At 45.0% G+C, this 22,494-nt stretch overlaps 2 protein-coding genes across 2 annotated transcripts; both read right to left on the bottom strand.

The window, feature by feature from the left end:
- Positions 1–10,864: 10,864 nt before the first annotated feature.
- On the bottom strand, positions 10,865–11,538 carry LOC123163127 (uncharacterized). Its single transcript, XM_044580893.1, has 2 exons — positions 11,382–11,538; positions 10,865–11,293 (listed from the first exon to the last, which is right to left on the bottom strand). Exons 1-2 carry the CDS (start codon positions 11,466–11,468, stop codon positions 10,964–10,966), a joined length of 417 nt encoding a protein of 138 aa, XP_044436828.1. The 5' UTR covers positions 11,469–11,538; the 3' UTR covers positions 10,865–10,963.
- Positions 11,539–17,673: 6,135 nt separating this feature from the next.
- On the bottom strand, positions 17,674–19,032 carry LOC123163121 (uncharacterized). Its single transcript, XM_044580882.1, has 2 exons — positions 18,849–19,032; positions 17,674–18,765 (listed from the first exon to the last, which is right to left on the bottom strand). Exons 1-2 carry the CDS (start codon positions 18,933–18,935, stop codon positions 18,304–18,306), a joined length of 549 nt encoding a protein of 182 aa, XP_044436817.1. The 5' UTR covers positions 18,936–19,032; the 3' UTR covers positions 17,674–18,303.
- Between the last annotated feature and the right edge of the window lie 3,462 nt (positions 19,033–22,494).

Raw genomic sequence — 22,494 nt, 5'->3', positions numbered from 1 at the left:
GGCGGGCGGCGTCGGGGCAGCCTGGCGGCGTCGGCGTCGTCGGGGCAAACTGCAGATGAACTCTGAAAATTTCCTAAGTGTTTGCTTATATAGCAAAGCCTTTAGTCCCGGTTCGTGGCACCAACCGGGACTAAAGGTAGGCATTAGTCCCGGTTGGTGCCACCAACCGGGACCAAAGCCCTCTTTTCAGCAGCGCAAAGGGCGGGAAGCGGCGGCCTTTGGTCCCGGTTGGTGGCACCAACCGGGACCAAAGGGGGGGCATTGGTCCCGGTTGGTGCCACGAACCGGTACCAATGCACCCCTTTAGTCCCGGTTGGTGGCACCAACCGGGACCAAAGGCCTCTTGTTGCCAGGACCTTCATACTGCTTCGGAGGCATGCCATCTTTTTCGTGCAAACGTTGCAGGTCCTCCCGTGCCTCAGGTATATCTTTTGTCTTCCCATACACTCCCAAGAAGCCTAGCAGGTTCACGAAAAGGTTCTTCGTCACGTGCATCACGTCGATTGAAGAGTGGACCTCTAGCTCTTTCCAGTAGGGTAGGTCCCAAAATATAGATTTCTTCTTCCACATGGGTGCGTGTCCCTCAGCGTCATTCGGAACAGCTAGTCCGCCGGGATCCTTTCCAAAGATTACGTGTAAATCATTGACCATAGCAAGTACGTGATCACCGGTACGCGTGGCGGGCTTCTTCCGGTGATCTGCCTCGCCTTTGAAATGCTTGCCTTTCTTTCGACATTGATGGTTGGTCAGAAGAAATCGACAATGGCCCAGGTACACATTCTTCCTGCATTTGTCCAAGTATATACTTTCAGTGTCATCTAAACAGTGCGTGCATGTGTGGTATCCCTTGTTTGTCTGTCCTGAAAGGTTACTGAGAGCGGGCCAATCGTTGATGGTTACAAACAGCAACGCGTGCAAGTTAAATTCCTCCTGTTTGTGCTCATCCCACGTACGTACACCGTTTCCATTCCACAGCTGTAAAAGTTCTTCAACTAATGGCCTTAGGTACACATCAATGTCATTGCCGGGTTGCTTAGGGCCTTGGATGAGAACTGGCATCATAATGAACTTCCGCTTCATGCACATCCAAGGAGGAAGGTTATACATACATAGAGTCACGGGCCAGGTGCTATGATTGTTGCTCTGCTCCCCGAAAGGATTAATGCCATCCGCGCTTAAACCAAACCATACGTTCCTTGGGTCAGCTGCAAACTCAGCCCAGTACTTTCTCTCGATTTTTCTCCACTGCGACCCGTCAGCGGGTGCTCTCAACTTCCCGTCTTTCTTACGGTCCTCACTGTGCCATCGCATCAACTTGGCATGCTCTTCGTTTCTGAACAGACGTTTCAACCGTGGTATTATAGGAGCATACCACATCACCTTAGCAGGAACCCTCTTCCTGGGGGGCTGGTCGTCAACATCACCAGGGTCATCTCGTCTGATCTTATACCGCAATGCACCGCATACCGGGCATGCGTTCAGATCCTTGTACGCACCGCGGTAGAGGATGCAGTCATTAGGGCATGCATGTATCTTCTGCACCTCCAATCCTAGAGGGCATACGACCTTCTTTGCTGCGTATGTACTGTCGGGCAATTCGTTATCCTTTGGAAGCTTCTTCTTCAATATTTTCAATAGCTTCTCAAATCCTTTGTCAGGCACAACATTCTCTGCCTTCCACTGCAGCAACTCCAGTACGGTACCGAGCTTTGTGTTGCCATCTTCGCAATTGGGGTACAACCCTTTTTTGTGATCCTCTAACATGCGATCGAACTTCAGCTTCTCCTTTTGACTTTCGCATTGCGTCCTTGCATCGACAATGACCCGGCGGAGATCATAATTATCGGGCACTGGTTCCTCTTGATCTTCAGCAGCTTCCCCCCTTGCAGCATCATTGGGCACATCGTCTGGTTCCTCTTGATCTTCAGCAGCTTCCCCCGTTGTAGCATCACCGTATTCAGGGGGCACATAGTTGTCATAGTCCTCTTCTTCTTCGTCGTCTTCCATCATAACCCCTATTTCTCCGTGCCTCATCCAAACATTATAGTGTGGCATGAAAACCCTTGTAAAGCAGGTGGGTGTGAAGGATTTTCCGGTCAGAGTAAGACTTCGTATTCCCACATATAGGGCATGGACAACACATAAAACCATTCTGCTTGTTTGCCTCAGCCACTTCGAGAAAATCATGCACGCCCTTAATGTACTCGGAGGTGTGTCTGTCACCGTACATCCATTGCCGGTTCATCTGCGTGCATTATATATAATTAAGTGTGTCAAAAACCATTACAGAACATCATGAATAGATAATTAAGTGACCAAATTAATAGAAGTTCATCATCACATTAAAACCAAAGTACATACATAGTTCTCATCTAACAACATATATATAGCTCTCCAGAGCATCTAATTAATTAAACCATACATTGAAACTATGTAAAACATTTCAATGCGAAAACAAATGCGATCATAATCGCAACCAAGGTAACAATTGATCCAACGGCATAATGATACCAAGCCTCGGTATGAATGGCATATTTTCTAATCTTTCTAATCTTCAAGCGCATTGCATCCATCTTGATCTTGTGATCATCGACGACATCCGCAACATGCAACTCCAATATCATCTTCTCCTCCTCATTTTTTTTTTCCTTCAAGTAATTGTTTTCTTCTTCAACTAAATTTAACCTCTCGACAATAGGGTCGGTTAGAATTTCCGGTTCAACCACCTCCTAGATAAATAAAATCTATGTCACGTTGGTCGGTATATTTGTCATAAACAATAAATGAACCAAATAGATATAAAAAGATAATATATACCACATCCGAATCATAGACAGGACGAGGGCCGACGGGGGCGGATACCAAAACCATCGCACTATGTAATAAGAAGGAATAATAAAAGTAACAAAATTAGACAAGTATCTATCTAAAGTAAGAATTTTTTCCTTTCAGAAAGAAGATAAGAACAAGAGGCTCACCACGGTGGTGCTGGCGACGAGATCGGCGCAGGCGATCGACGGCGGTGAAGATGGGGACGGGACGTGATGGACCGCTAAACCTAGACAAATCTCGGGGAAAATGGAGCTCGAAGGTCGAGTTTCGTGAGGAGAAAGATTAACTAGTGTGGCTTAGACATTTCATCGAACACCTCATGTGCATAGGAGGTGAGCTAGAGCACCCAAATGCCCTCCCCTCGCCGGGCCAGAAAAAACAGAGCACTGTGGTGTGCTATGCTGTGGCTGAAGGGGAACGCGACAGAAAACAAAAAAAATTCGACCTACGCACCAGCCCAGGACCACTATGGAGACTGCATACATGGTTTGATCTTTTTCGTTACCGACTCGTAGCGCAGCGGGAAGTAGAGTCGATGACGATCGGCGGTGCAGATCCCCGCAGCTAGGATTTACAACCTCCCAACCGCGAGGATGTATACCCTCATCTGCTCCTCAGACAGCCCTCTGGGAGGCGGTCGAACAGCCCCCGGACGGTGTCGCGGACAGCCCTTCGAGAGGACCTTCGAAACTCGAATGGTCACTCGGACAGCCCTTCGGGAGGACCTTCGAAACTCGGACGGTCACACGGACAGCCCTTCGGGAGGCACTCACGAACTAAGACCGAAACTACGATCTCTCTACAGAGTTGCACACATACGGTGTCATCTATCCGGCAGGGCTTCGCCGTCCAGAACTAGTTCCTGCCGGAACCCAGACAGCCTTACGGCTCTACGAAACTCTTTTCGTGGGAGGGAGAGAAGAAGCCAGATAATGCATGGCATGTATATGAGAGCAAGGGATGAGTGTGGAGGGCTGCCCCTCCACCTCTATTTATAGGAAATCCCAAGGGGGTAGGGTAGTTTCACAAAAAAATCAAAATGCACATGAATGAAGTCCTTCCACAAGGACCTAGGAGTGAAACCAAGGAACAAGAGGGTCCTCAAGGTGGGATACCCCATGTGGCCGGCCACACCCCCATGAGGGGCCCAAAAAATGGCTCCTATCCATCCATGTCATCCCCAAGATCTTTTGGAGCAAAGCCCCAAAAGGTGGCTTTCCATAAAGTAACCATAAAGCTGATTTTTACTATTCACGACGACATTTTTTAGCGTCTGATCGAACAGAAAATATTTATGTGGGCTAAGAACATTTCCAGTACCCACTAAAATGATTTTCAACGCGTTCCGAAACAATTCCGGTTTTAGTGATTTTCATCTGCGAAACGCATCTGAAGTGGCTCCGGCAGCTCCGGAACATTTCCGGTTTTTATCTCAGAAAATTCCAAAAAGCTTCCAGAATGATTCTGGCATCCTCCAAGAATTATCAGGCATGTGCCGAAACCAATTTGACTTAATGGTGTATCCCGAAACAACTTTTCGGTATCATCGAAACTTATCCGATGACCTCTCTCTGCGGTACGATTCCGCTGTCCGAAACTTTTCGGTGTCCGAAACTTTTTCGGTGATTTTCTCTCAGACTCCCTGTCTAGTATTCAGCAGATAGATGACCCTTAAGCGTGTGACCCTATAGGTTCGGTGAAGTATAGACATGACCCGGAACCCCTTCCGATCAATGATCAACATCGGAGCCGTGGACACCCATATTGACCCCTATACCCACACGAATAAATATTCGAGTGAACCTCCAGTTGCCGTGTGCTATTCCTGTTGCTTCGCGATATGTTACAAATACCCGAGGTGAGACATGTTGGCATTCCCGTGGATCAACGACTTGTCCACTATGCTAGTTACCTCGTTACCGGTATTGTTCTCTTTTCTCGTTATCGTGTTCCGGCATCCCCGTGATCAAATCACAAAGTGTCTGGCCAGACGATGATGGATACCGTAACACTGAGAGGGCCCAGAGATATCTCTCCATCGTCGGAGGAGCAAATCCCAATCTTGAGCTATCAAGTTACTTGACACACTTTTCCATGAACCCGTAAGCCGCCGTAATAGCCACCCATTTACGGATGACGTTTAACAAACCCCAAAGTTCATGAAGCAAGCATGAAGAAACTCGATACTCTCATGGTCTAAGGAATCATGCAAACGTTAACCATCTCTGTGTTATGTACCAATAAACTTGTGACGAGTGAATCTCATAGCATCACATCAATCCGGGTCGATTCAACACAAATGTTCTCTTAACATTGTGCCCTCAAAGTTGCTGGCATAGACATGCCCATGACCAGGAAAACAGAATCATCATGCAACACTTGAGCTAGTCTTAGAGGCCAGACTAGGAATACTTCTTACCGTTTATTATTCCACACGTGCATTTGAGTCTTCCTCCGAGCCTCGTGGATATTGCAGACTCGAGAATCATTGCAGTTATAGCATGGAACATAAACATAATTATGAACTCGGAGATAAATAATATCATTTATTATTGCCTCTAGGGCATATCTCCTACAGACTCCCACTTGCACTAGAGTCAATAATCTAGCTTATGCTAATGCACTTCACACCTGTGGCACACCGGTGTAAATATGCTTCGCTTGTGGTATAGCCTGATGTCCAACGGATCTGACGACTTCAGTTCCGTGTGTATCTTTGCATGTCCTCGCGTTTTCACGTTTTCACAAAATTCATATTTTGTGTGGACTTGGCTTTGTATGTATGTGAATCACAGGTCGAACCTGGATTCCTCAGACTGAGTTATGGAGCAACTACCTGCAGTAGTGTCCCATTGTCAAAAGCCATCTTGGAACTATACTAAGTTCATGAATGAACTATATGATTCAACATCTTCTTTGTCGCTTCTAAAGCGTCAACATACTTAGCCCTTGTTATAGAATTCGCCACAGTAACTAGTTTGAACAAATTCCAACTAACTGTGCCACCACATTGTGTGTTACACAAAACCCTTAATTTAAATCGAAAATCGCATGGAGAAAAGATGAAGACTCTATCGATGTAACATTTTACAACGAACTCTTCATGATCTCTGCTTGCGAGAAAACCATGTCATCAGTACTTACTCTGTACTCTGTGACATCTTTCACTGTTGTCCCATGATCAGTAATTCGATCACTTTGGTATCCATACCCGCAACACCTTGGGAGTATCGGACATATCTGGTTGTTTTACATACCATGGAATACATGATTAATCCAAACACAAAAGTGTGTGGAATCTACATCATGTATTTTACTCATCAGTGTTTTGGGACACCGCGTCTTGCAAAAACTCTTTCCATGTGACTTTGGCAAGAATCACTCCTTGGCGTTTTAAATGCTAAAAGGTTTTAGCATCTTGTCAATATGTATTCATTGCTTAGCCCCATTAGGTAAATCTATCTCCATAGATCATCATGCCTAATATTGAGGCTATTTAGCCTAAGCACTTCATCGAAAAACTATTTTCAAATGAAGTCCTAATTTGTGTCAAGAAATTTATTTCCAATTACCAATGTGCCAAGCACATAAGGTTTTTAGAAATATTATTACGCTCCCACTTACTTTCTTGAATTACAAGCATCTTCGTTACCCATTGATGAAGTCAAAACCCCTTTGACCATTTCATCAAAACACGAAGATTCCAACTCCATTTTGCTCTCTTCTGTCCATTGCTGGAACTTTGAAGTTTGCATACCTACTAGCATCCTCTGGATCGACAAATTACTTTGGACTGTATCATATACAAGTCCTAGCTTTCATTTCCATCAGATGGAAATCCTTTTATCATCCATGTTTCATATCTCATGATTGAAATATGTATTAATTGCTAGTTCAACCCGAACCGACTTTAAGCATCGCTACGATGAAAACAACCTCATCGTATTATTTCAACAAGTCGAGCTTTATGGATAAAACATTTTATCCGTATCAGTTTTAAGTTCCATAAATATTTGTTAGACTCTAAGTCTTCCGAAAGGTGTATCAAGGTTTTAATCTTGAATCACTTATATGGAAACTAACTCGGGTTGTATTGGCATTTAGCCAATTCCGGAGTCAGGGCCCATCAACGCTTCCTTGTGTATCGTAGGTATAATGTTGTCTAACAACAATATCTCGTTTGCGCACCTGAGAGGTTTGCACGAGCCTTGCCTACGTGGTTCAGCTGCAAGTTCGACCGAAGTTCATACATTTTATTGTAGAGACTTCTGTATCAGTCGCAGTAGGAAACTCTGGAATTTCTTCCAAGGTCTCTTTCCTTTGATCTGATGAAGATACTGTTTATCTCGTCGAGTTGCACTATTCTCCCACTCACCTTTTGGAAAGAACCATTCTCTTTAAAAGCACACCGTTTCGCGGCAAAACTATTTGCCTCGGTATAGTGAGGGAGGAATACCCAACATTTTGGTATAACCTACAAAGTAGCACTTGTCTGATTTGGAATAGGTTTGTAACCTTTTACACAAGCCCCATATTCCAAATGTTAAGAAAAGATATAACATGGTTGGGCGTACCATACCATGGCTTCATTTCAAGAGACCCGATGTAGCCCTTTTCAGTGTAAAAGCCGCAGTCTCTAAAGCATCACTTTAAAAGGGATAATGGCAAATTTATTTATGTCATCTTTGACCTTACCATGTCATAAATGGTTTGATTACATCTCCACGGACTTTCCACTTGCAGTGGTGTTCCGGGAGGTGCAAGTTTATGAAACCCCTTTCACAACTCATCAGACATTCGCTAAACATGTAACTCAAATATTCCTTTGTGCAATCAAATTGCAGAAACATAATTTTCTTGTTACAATAACTTCTACTTCATTTTTGAGAACCTTTCGAATGATTTCAAAAGATCCAGACTTATGTCTCATCAAGTAAATATCCATATATCTACTTGAGTCATTTCTGAAGATAAATAAATCCACCACTAACAACACTTATCGGACTACACACATCAAATGTATGATCACTAATACGTTTGTTGTTCGTTCCTTATGGCCTGTGAATGGTATTTTAGTCACTTCACTTTTCGGAGGAAAGTTGCAAGTGTCAGATGATTCAAAATCAAAAAGACTTCAAAATCCATCATAATGGAATTTTCCATGCGGGTTTCTCCAATGTGACCAAATGTAGTGCCACACTTGTGTGGTATTCTTTTAGTCTTGTGACATTTAGCGTCAGTGTTATGGATGTATCATATTACCCTCAATATTCATAACATACGTCCCATCGATGATGGAAGTATGGCCCTTATGTTATTCATAATACTTAACAACAATTGTTGTTTTTTTGAACAACTCTTTTGCAACAAACATTATGCAATGGGCTAGAGTGTATGAAACTCTAAAATGAATTATGAAAGTAAACCCGGAGGTATTGTATTATTATCAATATTCATAACATACATCTCATTCATAATGAAAGTATGGCCCTTGTGTTATTCATAACATCGAGCATAAAAAGTTCTCTTATGAACAACCTTCTTGCAAGATGCCTTATGCAATGGGATAGAGTTTGTAAAACTCTAAATGAATTATGAAAATAAATACAGACGGCAATACACCGATGGAAGGTATAGTAACATTTACAACAAAAAACTTATTTATTTTATTTCTAATTACTTATGTATTTTACTTTAATTATTTTATTTTTATTTATTTTACTGCTGCTATTTTTATTTAATTTATTAAGGTTTAGTTATTTTAGTTACTATAGTTTATTTTATTTTATTTTATTAAGGTTTATTTATTTTTATTTACTATAAAAAAATGAACATAGATGCGCCTATAGAGAAAATTCAACCTAAATTCATAATAAATTTCTATGAAATTCAAAGAAATTTACTGTGAATTTAGGTCAAATTCCCTGTATAAGGGCATCTATTTTCACTTTGAGAGGAGCTCAACAAGGCAGAGAGGGACAGGCTTATAAACTGGTGTGAGCGCCCTTCGGTTTGCGAGGTGGGACTAAACACTGGCCGCAACTAGGACCAGCCCTTTAGTCCCGGTTTGTGGTATGAACCGGGACTAAAGGGTGGTGGGCCAGGAGCGTGGCCCATTGGTCCCGGTTTGTCCCACCAACCGGGACCAAAGGGTCCGGACGAACTGGGACCAATGCCCCCACGAGGCCCGGCAGGCCCCTGGCCGCACGAACCGGGACCAATGCTCACATTAGTCCCGGTTCGTGAGTGAACCGGGACTATTGTGAATATTGCCCTGTGACCAAAGCCCAGTTTTCTACTAGTGCCTTGATCCCGAGCTTCTCATCATTGCTGGCGAGGGGAAGGGCCATGGCCGCCACCTCCTTTGCAACGGGGCGATCGCCACCTGCATGAGATACGCGCGTCGAGCACCAGCTCAACTCCGTCCATACAGAGTCACCCAACCGCCACATCATGTGAGATAGCGCGTCTCAAGGTTAGCATCCTAACCTTTCATTTATGTCCATGCCTCGAAATAGCACCGTTCCAACCTATATGAGCCTAATGCCATGTTACAGGATTTAATGGAGCAACGGGCTGTTGAAGAGGAGCAAAGGCGGAAGGCTGAGCAGGAGTCCAGAGAAAAGGAGCGGGCAGTCATGGACGATAGGTTGAAGCTGCTTGAGAATCAACTACAGGTAGAACATTATCTAAACTAGAGTAGAAGATTCATTATATAGGGACGAACCACCCTCACGTGACTCTACTCTTATAGGTTCTTATGCAATCTCGAAGCAGTGCAAGTGATGCCCCTCCTCCTCCGGAATGTTAACCCGATGGCCTCTCCTCCTCTAGATGATCTATATATGAACAAGTGTACTTCTATTGTGACGTATACGTGCTTTGCAAGTAGTGACAATATGTATGAATTTATGACTTGTGTGTGACGTACGTCTACCAAGTGTACTTCTATTGTGACGTGCACGTATTTTGCAAGTAGTGACAATATGTATGAATTTGCGACTTGTATGTGACGTCTACTAGGATACTACATTCGACTTGTGTGTGACAATATGTGGACTATCCCTAATTATGCATATATATGTGGACTAGATCAAATTATGTCTATATATGATCAAATTATGCCTATATATGTGTGGACTACTCCAAATTGCACTGTAGTTATTTTCATCAGCAGGGATCAGAAAAGAAATAGCTTAACAGCAGAATGGATGGGAAAGATTTCCGAGAGCAACACTCGGAAAACGATATACTACCGAGAGCACCTCTCGGAAAACTGGTCGTCTGGGAGACACTACTGTTGTGCCACACCATTTCCGAGAGCACCTCTCGGAAAACTGGTCGTCTGGGAGACACTACTGTTGTGCCCACACCTTTTCCGAGAGACACTCTCGGAAAAGAAGGTGAGCATTGCCGAGACCAGCTCTTGGCAAAGATATGTAAACTGTCAGCTGCCATGTGGGCCACGCTGTCCTACTGGTCAGGAGAATTGCCGAGAGCAGCTCTCGGCAAAGATATCGTCATTTTTTTTCAAAAATATTTAGTAAATTATTTGAAAATCTTATGTGACCAGTGGGACCACATGTCAGTTAGAAAGTACACACATAAAAAAGAAAATAGGATGCGGCATATACTTTGCCGAGTGTCGTTGGGCGGCTCTCGGTAATGTACGCAGTAACTGACGGAGCCGTGCTACGGATGGGCATGCCACGTGGCTCCTCTTTGTCGTGAGCGGCTCTCGGCATCTGCAGGGTTTGCCGTGTGGTGCCTCTTTGCCGTGAGGCTGTGACGGCAAAGAAGGCAGTTTGCCGTGAAGTTAGGTTTGCCGAAAGTGACTCTCGGCAATTCTCCTGACCAGTAGGACAGCGTGTCCCACATGGCCGCTGCCCCCGCATATACCATCAACCCACCGAAGGAGCCGCTCGACATGAGTTGTTCCTTCGTTCGTTGTGGTAGATAACAGAGTTACTGGCAATGTTTTCAATAGCCGGCTATAGCTTCACTATAGCCCGTTATATAGCCTTTTCACTAGGGTGCCGCTAAATGATCCCATGTACAAATAGCCCGCTATAGCCTGCTATAACTCCGTTATAGTTGATTTTGAGGTCCGCCGCTATTTGGCAATAGTCCGCTATTTAAAACATTGGTTACTGGCCATGAGTTGTGCTTGAGGGCATGCAAGGACGGCATTGCCCCTGCCTCCTGGGGTACACGCCATGAGTTCTCGGTCGGCGGTGCGAGCGAATCCGTATCTGGTCTGCCCCTCGTCTCCGTGTGGCACGTTGACTGCATCGTGTTCTGAATGGGACAACCCAGCTTCGCTTTCCTGCACGTCGGTGAACATTGTGGTCGGGTCTCGGTCGTGACAAGTGCGGTACGTGCCCGGCCGCTCCTCCATGAATCGGTACGTGAACATCACGCTCTCAATCCCATCTGCTGATTGTGTGCCAGTCTGCAGCCCCTGCAAGTGCCAAAGAACAACGAGGATTAACTCGTGGATAAAGCGTTTTACATCGCAAGCTCGAATGGAAGATTTGGGAGGTGCGTACCTTGCGGGCGCCAGGCCATTGGTTGGTGCGGCTCTTGCGGATGAGAGAGTTGTCGACGGCCACGGTGATGACGGCGGTGTCGCTCATGGTCTTGGCGGCGGTCTGGCCGTCGATGGTTGACTGGCACTCTGGGGACTGGAACTTCTTTGCTACTAGCAGTGTGGGGGATCGATCGAACTTCTTTACTACTAGCTCTCTCTGACGATGGCACATCATATATATGTTGGGGTTTCGTGCGATCGAAGGAAGCAGAAACGTGGATGCGCAGCGGGCATCCCGCGTTAGCAGCTAGCTCTGTCGTACTAATGCTAGAAATAAGCTAAGCCAACATGCAGTCAACTAGTCCACCAAGCAACATTCATTCATATTCAGACGAGGGAGATAGGTACGTATGACTATGGCGTCAACACTCTTACGTACGCACGCAAGAGTAAGGCTTCATCAGCAAGGAAGCTATTATCAAGACACGGTCCGCTGCCTAATTCTCGTAGGAAATCTTCACATATATACGTACGCGCTGTTGAACTTCATGATTCGAAACCTGAGGGATGCTGGTTGTGTTATTATCATATGAGTTCTGCTATACGGACGATGTTGTTCGGCCGATTTTTGGACGATGCTATGTATCCAACCATACATGGATAGAAGCAAGAGTCGCACACGAACCAACCTATGGTTGGATGGTTACGAGGACAATGCTATCCCCAGCCCATCAGGGTTTAACTCCGGGTGCTCGCATTTTTCTGGATTCATTTCAGGATATTCGGTGATGCGCGTTCAATGGGAGGAGACGTTTCCGTCGACTATGAGGCACTTGTGATGACTTTGTCGATCTCAAAATGATCATCGTGTAAAAATCCTGCACGGAGTGTCGACCGCGGTACGAAGAAGACTTCTGCGCGCGCACACACACAATGAGTAACTTTCTTTTACAGCTATATTTAAAACCCTAAACCCTATATTCCATGAAAAACATTCTCTGTTTAAAATGGACCAATTGATCAAGTTCCAGCCAACTAGTGTGCTTACTGTCCTTTCTCAGTTTTTGTTTTACTGATATCCCTGTCAAAATCTCTGTTGGAAATCAGCAGTAGCCATATAAACTATGAATAATGCACGTAATTAGTCTTTAAACATTGTAATTTGGATGCATTTTGTCAAATAAGAATGCATTAAATTTAATGTTTGCCGATATACATCCATTCATGCATGTGGAGCCGGCTTTCTAAGGGGTTGAAATGCGCACACAATTGATGCAGCTCCAAAGTCCCAACTACTTTGCGCCAACAGTCAATGGCACAGCCTTAGTCTTAACTAGAGGCTCGCTATATCAAGGAAGTGTAGGGTGTCACATGCTGCATGTCTCGGGCTGTATTTTCCTAGTTCTTAAAAAAAATATAGCCTTCTTCTTTTTGCGAACTAGTACTACATAATTATTCAGCATTGTATTTGAAAACATGAAGCGACAAAAGCAAAAATATCATAGAGACTACTACATATTGTCTCTATTGTTTATTTACAGTGGGAAATCTTTTGACAACTCTACTAACTCAAGGCGGCGGGAAGCTGGAAGCCCATGAAACATAAGGCTTTTCTCTACAAACCCGCTTCCCTGCCATCCCTACTCTCCATGTCTCGACAATGCTTGTTTGCCTGCTAACCCATAAATTCAGACGAATGTAGTATCAAATCATTAGCTGTTCAAGTGCGTGGTCACTCTGCTTACTTAGTATGGTAATAATAGCCTTTTCCACTAGAATACAAAGAATTGCATCCGAAAAAAATATTACATAAATTAATGAAGCGCCGACACTAAAAATAACATAAAAATGAATGAAATTTTTACAATGTAAAAACAGTTATAACTAAAGTTTCCCAGTCAATTTACAAAAAAAGGACGAAAACCATTACAACACGCACACAAGACAGGGCACCAGTCTGACCTGGCTACTCATAGGACCCACACACACTGTCGAAAAGAGGAATACCATCAACATTGCTTACAAACTGTCATCATCAACACTTCTCCCTGAGTAAGCGACTCTGACTCAACCACAGATGACCAACCAAGAGTCCACAGACCAAACGAAGCACGGGAACCTTCTTACATGACGATCAGCTACGCATTCATATCAAGATGTATACTATTCGTGGGACGCCCTCAACACCCTACGACACAAGCAGCTGCCACCTCCTCCTCCAAAAAGGAAAGTTAGGGTTCGTGCCTCCCGACGGCGCCAGCGCAGGTCCGCCTCATCTCCGATGGCCCTAGGGCCATGGAGGCATGTTGGATCCTGGCATGGGCCGGCAGGAGGGCTTCATTTTTACTCGTTTTTTTTCAAACTTGCTAGGGTTTGTGTCCTGCTCAAGAAGGTGAGACGGCGGCGGCTCCCTGCAGATGGAATAAAGGTCTCCCCGCCTAGCCTCCTTTCCGGTGGTGTGTCTAGCATCGTTGGTGGGCGTGTGGAGGTGTGTCTCCGGCAGATTTATCTTTGGTGGATTTGCTCGGATCTCGTCGTTGTTCGTCTACGTTTGTGTGTCTTCGGTTTGGATACTTTCGATCTACGTTATTTTTCATCGGCGGCGGTTGCTGTTCTGGGGTGCTGGTCCTATGGGGCCTTAGCACGACGACTTCCCGACTGTCTACTACAACAAGTTGTGCCCGACTCCGGCGATGGAGGGGCGATGACGGCGGCGCGCCTTCGGCTCACTTCAGTGCTTGTAGTCGTAGCTAGGTGGTCTACGGATCTGGATGTAATTTTTATTTCTGGTGTTCGTTGTACTGCCATGATTGAAGATGAATAGAGTAAAAGTTTTTCCGTAAAAAAAAGATGTATACTCTTCGATCTCGTTAGTTTAGCAACCGTCAACTCTTTGAGGCTTTGCCTCTCTTCTCGTGTTGAACCGCTAAGCTCCGCTGTTGAAAAGAAAAAGGCTCTTCCTGTTGCAAGCAGGAGAATTATTCCCTTAAATGAACGGTTGGGTTGTACTACTAGAATCATGTATCATCACTTCATTAATAGTCTAGAACGGTGGAATGAGGGAGAAAAATGTGCACAAAGCATGTTTAGTTGGTTGTGGTAATTCTCCTCTCAGTTTTAATTGGTGCCCGCGCACCTTTTGGAACCAACCACATATGTGTCATACAAAATTGGAGATGCCCAGCCTGATCTAATTAAAAATCACTACTTAAGATTGCCTCTATTTTGAATTCACTCAATTCAACTTCCTAATTATTCAATGTCCTAATTATTCTGCGTCGTATCATTAATTAGCAAGACAACAATACATAATTGTTCCAAACATCGAGAACACACAACCATTTACACATAAATTAGAGAGCTACTACACGATTACAAAGAAATACAACTGTAGTTTTTTTTACCATATTACTCACATACGTGTGACCTGTACATGGGGTTGGAAATCTTCACATATGTACCACCTGTACAACTTCATGTTGCTGTATTATCATATTATAAATGAATTACTAGAAGATAAGAAAATATACCTGATTGATGATCCCAGGGAGCATTGGCGAAAACGACTTCTGCACATACAGTACAAGGAGTAACTTCCTTTTACAGCTCTATTTAAAACCCAAAACCCTATATCCCACGCAAAAAAGCTCTATTTAAAATCAATCAATTGCTCGATGCTCCAGCCAACTAGTGTGCCTGTTGTCCTTTCTCTATTTTCGTTTTACCGATATCCCTGTCAAAATCTGTGTTGGGAAACAACAGTAGCCACAGTGTGAACTGTGAAGATTGCATGAAATTAGTCTTCATACATTGTAATTTGCATGCATTTTCACAAATGAGAATGCATTAAATTATACGTGTGGAGCCAGCTTTTTAAGGGGTTGGAAAAACGCAGACAATCAATGCAACTTCAAAGTCCCACCAACAGTCAATGGTGGAGAACGATTGCCCCATTATCATCTGCCCTAGGAGTTCAACAGTGGCGAATCTAGAAAAAAATGGAGTGGGGGCTGGGCTGCCTGTGTAGTGCGAACATGTGTTGGCTTGGGCTAGCAAGTGGCTAGGTTGGGCCTTGAGACTAGTAGTAAAAATTAATTTTACAGTGTTGGACGTGGGGCTCAAACCTGTTAAAGCAAGCCGCCCTAGTAGATTCGCCACCTGAGTTCAACATGACCAGGGTGTATTCTCGCATCAGGAAGCAAGGAATAACTAGCTAGGTCCCAAACTAAATGTAATATTATTGTAATAGTTCTCTACCATAGATTATAGTTTAGAAAATCGGACCGGTGACCGAACTGATGAGTCGTGTGGTTCAGGTTTTTATCGATCAGACTGCCAGGTTCATTCGATTCAACGCTGGTTTAATATAACAAGATTTTACGAAATAAAGGTCAATTAGGAATATTTATGTCATTTTTACAACAACCAAGGCTGGACAAGTTGCTTATTGGGCAGATTTAAGCACCTCGGCTTGACCCTGTGGGGCACATGAGACGAATATACATTTTCCACTAGCCCAACCTTTTTTTGGTTCAACAGCTCCGGTTTATCGCCTAGTTTCTAGAAAAAAAAATGGCTGGTTCAACCGGCCCCGGTCCAATTGTAGAACCGCAGATGCTTAATAAACCACCGAGGCCATCGGTTCCGAGCTTTCGGGTCCGACTAGCGGTCCGGTCCGGTTTTAAAATTACGTCATGGATTTGTCTCCATGTTCGCCTTGTTTTACTTAAAATACAATGGACCTCAAGTGACTCAACCTGGCATAAATTCCTACCGTCCTGTTGGGGCATCAAGGTTGGGGTTTCTCATCGTCCGTGCGTGGTGGCCAGATCTAGTGTCATTTGCCTCAAAACTACTCAAGGGTTCAACGGCGATGATTGCAACTCCAGGGAGCTAGTCGCTAGGGGCACGCACACGAAGCCTTCAGGACTGTCATCGACATGGTCAAGTCTGCTCCGATAGGGGAGTGGAGACATTGGCTCTCGGTGGCTCGTTCTGACGTCGCTATGGGCCGCTCAGTGGTATAGAGATCCCGATGTACTTTTATTATGTTTGACATGCTTTGTATTTCTGATGAAATTTTATAACAGGTTTGAATTATTTTAGCAGCAAATTACACAAATTAATGAATTGGCAACGCCAAAAATACCATGAAAATGAAAAATATTTATATATAGTGTAAAAATAACAACGTTAACTCAAGGCGGCGGAAATAAAGTTGCTTGGTCAATTTAGAGAAAACGGTTACAACACATGCACAAGACAGGGCACCCATCCGATCTGACTACTCACAAGACCCACACACAAACCACCAAAAAGAGGAACACCGTCGAGATTGCCTACATACTATCATTGTCGTATATTTCTGAAAACAGGCGACTTCGGCTCCACTGCTGACGACCAACCAAGAAGATGTAGACCGAACGAAGCATGGGAACCCTCTCCATGACGATCACCTGCAAGTACATTTAAGATAACTATCCTCTTTGGTCACATCAGTTTAGGAAACTGAGTCATACGATTATCTTCGAGGATTTACCTTCCTCCACGTGTTCAACCGCTTAGCTCCGCCGTTGAAAAGAAAAAAGTTGCTTCCGGTATGCTCTTAGATCGAAGGTACGATTGAACTACATTTTTGTATCATCACTTTATTAATTGTTTAGAATAATGGAATGAGGGACATAAATGTGCACAAAACAAGCTTAGTTTGTTGTATTATTTGTCCTTTCAGTTTAAAGTGGTGCCCGCACACCTTTTGGAGCCAGCCACATATGGGTCATAGAAAATTTGAGATGCCCAGCCATATCTAATTAAAAACCACTAGTTAAGATTGTCTGTATTATTCACACTCAAGTCAACTATATAATTATTCAGCATTGTATTTGAAAAAAAATGAGATCGGATCGTCGATTAGCTCCTTTCGACAGAATGAAACTATGACGTGGATCCTTGTTTTTCTGAATCTCCTTGTGATGCTCGGCGTGATGTCCCGGCCCATGTGCAAATACTATTTATTTGCTACTGCTTCACGCGCCGGTGTCCTTTCAGGGCGAGATTGAATGTGACTTGTGTCCTAATCTTGTTAGAGCGGAAATTCAAAAGACTAAATTTTGATTTTCTAAAACTGGAGTCTTCTATTGGTTTGTTTGGTCTTAGTTTCATGTTTTGCACAAATTTTGAAGTCCACTAATTTGCTTGCTAACTATGTTTTGCTTGTTTATCCGATTATTATTGGGATATACATGTTCCTCAACGAAAGGTAAAAATATTATTAGATACTCCCTCCATTCCACAATGTAGTGCTTCCTCTATCTCCGTGCTTCAACTTTGACCGTAAATTTAACTACCAAGACCGATTGCGGCGGGAGCAAAAATTATATCAGTGAATTCGTATTCGAAAGAAGTTTTTAATTATGTAATTTTTTCACCCGCCGCAGTCGGTCTCGTTCGTTAAATTTATGGTCAAAGTTCGACCTCGGGAAGCGCGGACGCACTATATTTTGGAATGGAGGGAGTATATAGTTATTACAAACATCTGGATTATCATACATTCAGTGACCGATAAATTACACATTTACACAATCACATATCTTTCCACTAGATTACAAAGAAATACACCAGTCATAAAACTTACAAAGTCGAAGCAGCGGCAACTCCAGAAATATAAAGGAAAATGGACGATGCTCATTTACAATGAAAAGAAAAGGAGAAATCAAGGAGGCTGTGAAGGCGAGGATTTGCTAGGACATAAACATTGGGATTTAGGCAGACGTGTTCTGTGATTGACCTCACCTGATGAGACTCGAAGCATTTCCACAGCTGGCTCTTGATTGTCCTCCATGGCTTGGATATTGGATCCCAAGAACGGACGGTGGGGATTTCTAACTGTGATTTCTTTGACCTTCAAACATCACTTTGAACAGCGCGTAACTGCCGAGAGACTACCGGAGGAGCCAATGGACCAGGCCATTCTGGTAGATATAAGGGTTATTGGCCATGATTTGCGCTTCGGCGCAGGCATGGCCGCTGCCCCCGCATATACCTGCAACCCATTGAAGGAGCCGCTCGACCGGGCCTTCATCGTTGAGGTAGATAACAGAGTTACCGGCCATAAGCTGCGCTTCTTGGCACACATCGGCGGCACGGCCCAAGCCGTCGCCATAGTACAGCAGGACTTCTCGATCGGTGGTGCGCAGGCAGTCGTCGGCGGTCCATCCCTCGTCTGTCCATAGCGCGTTGACTGCACTGTCTACCGTGTCGGTGCTGGTGCATGCGCTGCCGCCGGCGCACGGCTCAGCTTCGGTTCCCTGCACGTCGGTGGACACTGTGGGCTCCTCCATGAATCTGTACGTGAACATGACGCTCTCATTCCCATCTGCCGGTGGCGTGGCTGGTTGCAGCACCTGCCAAGTGCCAACCATCACGAGGATTAACCGGTGAACAAAGCATTCTACATCGCCCTACGGAAGATTTGGGAGATGCGTACCTTGCGGATGCCAGGCCATGGGTTGGCGCGGCTCTTGCCGATGAGAGAGTTGTCGGCGGCGACCGTGATCACGACGGTGTCGCACATGGTCGGGGCGGTGGCTTGGCCGTCGGCGGTTGACTTGCACCCTGGGAACTCCAACTTCTTTGCTGCTAGCAGTCCCAGGAGGCAAGCCAGGACTCGATCGATCTTCGTTGCTATCAGCTCTCTCTGACGATGGTACATAATATATGTGTTGAGGTTTCGTGCGACGAAAGGAAGCAGAAACGTGGAGGCGCAGCGGGCATCCCGCGTTAGCAGCTGGCTCCTTCAAAAGAAAATAATAAGCTAAGCCAACGTGCGGTCAACTAGTCCACCAAACAAGATTAAATCATCATATTCACAAGGGGGAGGTGCGTACGTAGGACTGACGTAAACACTCTTACGTACGCACGTGCAAGAGAAAGGGCTTGATCAGCGAGGGAGCTATCGTTTGGCTGGTCGTGATGAGATTATTATAGCTAGTATCTTGCGTGTCAAGTTGACAAATTTAATGATCTGTCATAGAATAAATGAAGAAAGAAAGGAAGAAAGAAAGGGTTGAGTATTATATCATGATACCGTATCATAATAAATGTTATGCTATTATGTGTCATACTTGTTAATAAATAAAGTACTACATGATACTAATATATGATACTATGCATTAGGAAGGCAGTATTATACACTAGTTTCATTCATGCTGTTGAGCGCTTGTTCCACCAGGAGAGCATCAGTCTCGACGATCAGATGCACCGCGCCGAGCTCAGCAGCAACGTCCAAGGCCTTTTCCACCGCTAGCAGTTCGGCGCCAAAAGCATCCGCCACATGGTCAGCTCGCCCTGCACGAGCCGCCACCACCGTCCCGTCACTGTCGCAGACTATCACCCCCCATGCGCCAGATTGCGCACCTGTGACGTGGGCTCCATCCACATTAATTTTGAGCACGTCGGCCGGCAGGGGAAGCCAGCGCGGTGGCGTAGCATGAGGTTTGGCATTTTTGCTGAAATAACCCTGGTATTCCTCGGTCGTGCATGCAGCTCTACAAGCAAAATGGCCATGCTCCATGGGCTTCTCGCCTTCCCTCACTTTGTTCCTCTGCGTCCACCATTGCCACCACATGACGACAATCAGCATACGACCCTTCTCCGGAATCTGCCACAAGCTGTCCATTGTTGCATCCACGGATTCACACACATCAAGTCGCTGTCGAACGTGCTCCAGGCTAAGAGCACGTCATACTTGCTTGATTTCATGGCACTCCACAAAGAGATGTTTGCCGGATTCATTCCGGGAATTGCATAGGAAGCATTTATGATCCTGGATGGTCATGCCCCTCCTGCGTAGGATATCCTTGGTGGCTAGGGTATTGTGCACCATCCTCCAGATGAAGTGTTTGATTTTCCCCGGGCAAGGCATACGCCAGATCCTCTTCCATTTGTCATGTCCTCCATCATTCAGGTTGCCAGCCTCAGTTTGGGGCGCCCCACCAGCACCCCCCGCAGTCTCAGAGATTGCCCTCTTAAACTTGTAAGCCTGCCTAACCGAAAACAGCCCCTTAGGGTCAAAATGCCAGGCCATAAAATCCACAGCACCATCCCGCAGAGGCATCTGGAGTATCAAGGTTGCATCCTCCTCCCAAAAAGTATCCCGTACTAACTCAACGTCCCATTCGCCCGTGCCGGGGTCAATTAGCTCTGAGACTCTGGTTAGCAAGCTGCCCCCTCTCGGTGTGGTAACTTTGCGTGACCAGGCTCTCGGGATCCAGGGGTCTTCCCATATCCTAATACTCACCCCGTCGCCTACCCTCCATATAACACCTTGCTTAATCAGCTCAATGCCATGGGTAATACTCCGCCATGCATAGGACATGTTTGCAGTCTCCCCCGCCTCCAGAACAGAGCTGTTTGGGTAATATTGGGCCTTCATGAGCTGAGCACAAAGGCTCTCCGGTTCTTGGATCAGTCTCCACACCTGGCGGGCAAGCATGGCAATGTTGAAATCATGAATATCCCGAAAGCCGAGCCCTCCTCTCCCTTTGGACCGTGTGAGTTTCTGCCAGCCCACCCAGTGAATCTTGTTCTCATTGTCCTGTTGACTCCACCAGTACCGAGCAATCATGGCACTAATCTCCTCACACAGGGTCTTGGTCAAGTAGAAGACAGACATAGCAAATGTGGGTATGGCCTGCACCACTCCCTCACACAGGGTACCTATTTCTGGGTACCTAGCAACCCGTTGCCTAAAATGCAGTTCAGCAGCGGGTAACCTAAACACCACATGGGGAAACTTCTGCATGTCGTACCCAGGGTGGCCCCTCCAGATAAAGTTTTCATCTTCCATCCCCTCCGCCCATGGCCCACCAAGTGTCTCCTCATCTGTCAACGAGCCCATGTGTCCCTGTCATTCTCGCCCTACATGTCGCCGACCCCACTTCCCGCCGCTCCTACACCAGCTACTCGCCCCCGGTAGCGTCCCAGCTTCTCCACCCTGTAAGGCCTCTTCAATACCCAAGGGAAGCCGAGGGAAGAGAGAACATGCACGCTTTAAAGCACGTGCACTACTTGTTTGTGTTCTAGCCTAATAATTCAGATGAATGTGGTATCAAATCATTAGCCGTGCAAGTGCGCGGTAACTCTCCATACTTAGTTTGATAATTATAGTCTTTATACTATATTACAAATAATTACACCCGCAAAAATTATTACAACAATTAAATGAAGGGGCAACGTCAAAAACACCATAGAAATGAATAATGTTTGTTTACAATGTAAGATATAGTATTAACTCAAGGCGGCGGAAAATAAAGTCGCCCAGTCAATTTACTGATGATCGGGCTAAAACCAGTTACAACGTGCACAAGACAGGGCACCCATCTGACCTGGCTACTCACAAGACCCACACACGCCGCCGAGAAGAGGAACGCCATCGAGATTGCTTACAAACAATCGTTGTCATTCATTCTCCCCGAGAAAGCTATTCTGACTCCACCATGGACGACCATTCAAGAGCACGCATAGTGAATGAAGCACGGGAACCTTCTTCATGACGATCAACTTCTCCATGACGATCACGTGCACAAGAACATTCTCTATACTCTTTGGTCTCGTCAGTTTAGGAAACTGGGTCATGAGGTTGCCGTCAACTCTTCGAGGCTTTTCCTCTCTTTACGTGTTGAACCGCCTAGCTCCGCTGTTGAAAAGAAAGTTCTTCCAATTGCAGATAGAAGAATTATACCCTTAAATCAATGGTTCAGTTGTACTAGAATCATGAATCATCACTTCACTAATTGTTTAGAACGGTGGAATGAGGGAGAAAATGTGCACAAAACAAGTATTATTGGTTGTAGTATCGTTTCTCCTTTCAATTTGTAGTGGTGCCCGCACACCTTTTGGAGCCAGCCTCATATCTGTCATACAAAGTTGGAGATGCCCAGCGTGATCTAATTAAAAATCACTACTTAAGATTGCCTGTATTTTTTATTCACTCAAGTCAACAACCTAATTATTCAGCATTGTATTTGAAAACATGAGACGCGTCGTCAATTAGCAAGACAACAATGCATAATGGTTCCAAACTTCTGGAGTACACCAACCATTTACTCATAAATTAGACAACTACTACACAT

This window comes from Triticum aestivum, chromosome 1D (assembly GCF_018294505.1).
Source record: "Triticum aestivum cultivar Chinese Spring chromosome 1D, IWGSC CS RefSeq v2.1, whole genome shotgun sequence".
Lineage (NCBI taxonomy): Eukaryota > Viridiplantae > Streptophyta > Magnoliopsida > Poales > Poaceae > Triticum > Triticum aestivum.
This window is presented reverse-complemented; position numbering and strand designations above follow the sequence as displayed.

Excerpts from the sequence above, each read along its gene's own strand:
- LOC123163121 (XM_044580882.1), bottom strand. The coding sequence starts at position 18,935 with ATGTGCGACACCGTCGTGATCACGGTCGCCGCCGACAACTCTCTCATC. Across the intron at positions 18,766-18,848 it reads CATGGCCTGGCATCCGCAAG|GTGCTGCAACCAGCCACGCC; the intron begins GTACGCATCTCC and ends GGCACTTGGCAG.
- LOC123163127 (XM_044580893.1), bottom strand. The coding sequence starts at position 11,468 with ATGAGCGACACCGCCGTCATCACCGTGGCCGTCGACAACTCTCTCATC. Across the intron at positions 11,294-11,381 it reads AATGGCCTGGCGCCCGCAAG|GGGCTGCAGACTGGCACACA; the intron begins GTACGCACCTCC and ends TGGCACTTGCAG.